We start from the raw sequence: 4246 nt of genomic DNA, 5'->3' as shown, positions 1-4246 counted from the left end.
AGAAAGAGGGATGGTAACACTTGAGCTGCATACCAGTTGTACCTGTCCAGTTGTTTCCAAGTCATAAACTACCACCGTCTTTTGCTTCCACCAGAATTCAGCATATAGTAGGTATTCAAGAACTGTCTAGAGAGCACCAGTCTAGCAGATTGCCTTGCAAGGGGGAACTCAGCAGCTGCCTGCCAAGATGTCACCGCTTCCAAAGTACCCTCTCTAGCCATAACAGCAGGTAGCACTATTGGGAACCTACTATGTGCGAGGAACCTCTGCCTTTCGTGGTAAGACTGTAATCCCAAACAAGCTACTGGCCCAGCATACCAACCACTGAGGATCCTTAGTGTCTTGGAACCCAGATGACTCCAAATCGGGTTCTTGGTTCCTTTAACTTGGGCACCTCTCCAGGAAGCATCCCCGAGTCTCTTAGGATTCCTCCCCTCGCCTCACTCATTTTATCCCCTTTCCCCATGCTCACAAGAGCCTCGGTGCAGGGATGACTCCAACGGCTGACGCAGTTCCGCATGCAGCCACCGGGCGGCGAGATGTTCTCAGCCTGACCTTGCAATACGGCCATGTGTCACCAGATGGTGCCCGAGGCCGCGGCTCTGAGGGCAGGGCCCAGACAAGGTGGAGCCCAGTCGGCTTACTGATCCCAGTCCCATCCCCTCTACTCCAGCACACGTGACCTCCGCCGCCGCTACCCCGCACCATGGCCCAGCCGGTGCCTCGGCTATCTATCCCCGCAGCGCTGGCCCTGGGCTCGGCCGCGCTGGGCGCCGCCTTCGCTACTGGTCTCTTGCTGGGTGAGCTGGGCTGGGCTGCAGCAGCCCCGGGAGTGGGAGGGCGCGGAGCAGAGCCCGTTCAGAACTGCAGGCCCTGACCCGGCACCCTCTCCCCGGCAGGAAAACGGTGGCCTCCGTGGGGGTCCAGGCGGCAACAGCGCCTGCTGCCACCTGAGGACAATCCCCTGTGGCAGTATCTGCTGAGCCGCTCCATGAGGGAGCACCCGACGCTGCGGAGCCTGCGACTGGTCAGTAGGACTGGGTCCGAGAACCGGTTCCCTACTTCCAGGGTGGTGGATCTCACGTGGCTGTGTGACCTTGAGCTAGTCAGAAACCCTCTCTGGGCTTCCGGGTTCCCTGCGACCTGTCCCCTCCAGACCACACCCGCCACCCAGCCCCTGAATTTTTCAAAACCTGTGCCGGAAGGGGGAGGCTTGGGGGAGGGGGAATGACTGGCGTGAATGGCACCACCCTCTCCCTACACACAGCTGACCCTGGAGCAGCCGCAGGGGGATTCCATGATGACCTGTGAACAGGCCCAGCTTCTAGCCAACCTGGCGCGGCTCATCAAGGCCAAGAAAGCTCTGGATCTGGGTAGGAACGCGCAGCCATGGTCTCTGGAAACCGGGGACACTGGGCCGTCCCGCAGCCTGAACTGAGCTTACAGGTGTCCCGGTCCACAGGTACTTTCACGGGCTACTCGGCCCTGGCCCTAGCTTTGGCGCTTCCCGAGGCTGGCCGCGTGGTGACCTGCGAGGTGGACGCAGAGCCTCCGAAGCTGGGACGGCCCCTGTGGAAGCAGGTGAGAGCCCCACACCTGCGGCCGTTCGGGCTCCGGCTTGGGGGCGTGCCGGCCTGACCGGCCTCCTTCCGCAGGCAGAAGTGGAGCAGAAGATCGACCTTCGGCTGCAGCCCGCCATGCAGACTTTGGGTGAGCATCGGCGCGGGAGGGGCCCAGCCAGTACTGTCCAACCCCGGGAAACAAAACTGGCGACCCTGAGCGGCCCGCCATGGGCAGGGACTTCTGGCCCGCTGACACCGTAGCTCAGCTGCACTGCCCTCTGTCCCGGTAAGATGAGCTCTTGGCGGCGGGCGAGGCGGGAACCTTCGACATAGCGGTGGTGGACGCGGACAAAGAGAACTGTACCGCCTACTACGAGCGCTGTCTGCAACTCCTACGCCCGGGAGGTGTGCTCGCCGTGCCCAGAGTAAGGACTAAGGCAAAACTTCTTCACGTGGCTGGGTCCAGGCTGGTCCCAGCTCTTCCCACCCCCAACCCCCTCAGTATCGTAAGCCCCGCCCTTCCCAGCTAAAGCCCTGGGTCGTCTACCCCCCACTTCCGATGGCCCCACCCTTCCATCTGTAGGTCCTGTGGGGCGGAGAGGTGCTGCAGCCCCAACCCAGGAACAAGACTGTTGAATGTGTGCGGAACCTAAACGAGCGCATCCTGAGGGACGCCAGGGTCTACATCAGCCTCCTGCCCCTGGATGACGGACTCTCCTTGGCCTTTAAGATCTAGGGTTGACACCAAACTTAGGGCTTCGGTGTGAGAACCTAAAAACCCCAGCCAGTGACTCGACTTTTAAACCTGACAATAAAGGTACTGGAACACATGATCTTCTGAGCATTCATTTCCAGCGTTCATTTGGTTGGAGAGTTCCCTCCCTGAAAGAACACAGGCAGCTTTTCCAGTAAAGTGGTCTCCCTGGCACAAGGCTTGTGGCCCTATCTGACTGGGTAGTTTTAATAAATTATCCCAGCTGTACAGACTGAGTAGAGTTCTAACAGGCTCATAGCCTCCCAGCCACATGCCAGAGACCACACGTTGTCGAGATAGGGGTTCGTAAGAGATCAACCTAGTCACCGGTACTTCTATAGCTAAGTCAGGTCAGCTGGCAGTCTACCCGAATTTTCAGAGATGTTGCCTCCCCAGCTTCACCTGTGTGCAGTAGAAGCCCTGACAGTGGCCATTACCCAAGAAACAACCCTCTTGGCCCAGACCCGAGGACCTAAGTTTGGCTGGTATTTCTATCTGCCCCCTCAGCCCATTAAGTCCTAAGAACAGGTGTGAAGCTGACACTATCTGCTCTGGTAGACGGAAGAGCTTTAACGCTGGAGGCCACAAACGGGCTTGCCTTGGAACTGGAAGCTTAAATGGTGTCCAGGGTGTAAGGCAGACAGAGTGGGTAGCCAACCTCACTCAGGAAACCTCAAGACCTTGACGCTTTTCCAGCACTGTCCTTTTGGGGGACACTATAAGGAGCCAGCCTTTATTGACCTGGGGCCTGGTGCTTTGCTGCTCTGGAAGAAGGGTAGAGTTCTTTGTACTGAGGCAGAAAGGACAGTTGTTTCTGGGACACCACAGGTTTGCCACCTCTGAGGTAAAACCCAAGCGAAGCACACCTAGCAGCTGCTCCGAGTACAGCTGCATGAACCCACAACTGAGTTGGTCCAAGCCCCCTGGCCCTGCCACACACTACTAACCCTCGGGAACTAGCTGTGCCCTAACCCTTCTCCACAAGTCAGTGCATACCCAAGTGCACACAGGGGACCTGGTCCAATCCATTTTGAGAAGTACCTTTGATACACTGGTAACCCACATGTGTACACTAGCCCAGGACAGAGCCAGCATCCAGTGCACTTGTCAGCTGAGCGGTACTAGGCCACAGAGGGCCACAGGGCAGTGACATCTGCCATTTCTATTGGGTTAATTCTCAAAGTATCCATTTTCTTAGCCGTCCGCACAAGTTTACAGCTAAACCTCAGAAGTGAGGCTCACCACTCATCTTTGACTACCCTCTACCTGTGACACACCTCCTCCCCCGGAAGCTTGCACTGTCCTACTTTTCCAACCAGAATCACTAGGTAATGCAGATCACCCACGTGATGGCTAAAGGAGCACAAGTTTTCAGCCGCTGTCTGTAGAAGAGAACTGGTGCCCATTTCCTCCTCTCAGCCTGCTGCCGCCACAGAAGGTGGCGTGGCTCAGAAGGCAGGGCATGCTTGCCTATTTAACCCCTCAGCACCACCGCTGCATTTCCCTTCACCATCCATGGGTTAGCAGTGATTCACTGTAACTTTGCACAAACTTAGAAACTGCAGAGTATTAAAGTGTGTATCCTTGTATTTTATTGTAGTCTCAAAGACCTCGTGGATTATGCTAGGGACACAGGGAATTTGGTTGCACAGGTTTAGGTAAAGAGCAAAATGCTCACCAGAAAAAAGTATTTACCAAGAAGATTAGACCCTAGGCTGGCAATCTGTAACTGCACATACGTGAGCCATTATTTATGTACACTTGTTTTATTCATAATTTGTCATGTTTGGGGTTACCAAAGTAATTCTACTGATGGGTGAATATAACAAAAAAAAAATCTTTTACCTCATCTTAAAACATCCACTGATCCATCTCATTCAGTACAATAGTCACTGTTAAAAGGAACATAAAACAAACATGCACACCATGG

The 4246-nt window shown here is 55.5% G+C and overlaps 1 protein-coding gene across 1 annotated transcript; it reads left to right on the top strand.

The window, feature by feature from the left end:
* Nucleotides 1-641: 641 nt before the first annotated feature.
* Comtd1 (catechol-O-methyltransferase domain containing 1) lies at nucleotides 642-2395 on the top strand. The gene is made up of 7 exons (XM_034497147.2): nucleotides 642-800; nucleotides 900-1027; nucleotides 1268-1373; nucleotides 1463-1581; nucleotides 1656-1710; nucleotides 1854-1987; nucleotides 2146-2395. The coding sequence occupies exons 1-7, from the start codon at nucleotides 707-709 to the stop codon at nucleotides 2296-2298; spliced, it is 789 nt and encodes a 262-aa protein (XP_034353038.1). The 5' UTR covers nucleotides 642-706; the 3' UTR covers nucleotides 2299-2395.
* The last annotated feature ends 1851 nt before the right edge of the window (nucleotides 2396-4246 follow it).

Source organism: Arvicanthis niloticus, chromosome 3 (assembly GCF_011762505.2).
Source record: "Arvicanthis niloticus isolate mArvNil1 chromosome 3, mArvNil1.pat.X, whole genome shotgun sequence".
Classification (NCBI taxonomy): Eukaryota; Metazoa; Chordata; class Mammalia; order Rodentia; family Muridae; genus Arvicanthis; species Arvicanthis niloticus.
This window is presented reverse-complemented; position numbering and strand designations above follow the sequence as displayed.

Coding starts and splice junctions, on each gene's coding strand:
- Comtd1 (XM_034497147.2), top strand. CDS start 707: ATGGCCCAGCCGGTGCCTCGGCTATCTATCCCCGCAGCGCTGGCCCTG. Junction 1,582..1,655: donor GACGGCCCCTGTGGAAGCAG/GTGAGAGCCCCA, acceptor CTCCTTCCGCAG/GCAGAAGTGGAGCAGAAGAT. Junction 1,711..1,853: donor GCCCGCCATGCAGACTTTGG/GTGAGCATCGGC, acceptor TGTCCCGGTAAG/ATGAGCTCTTGGCGGCGGGC.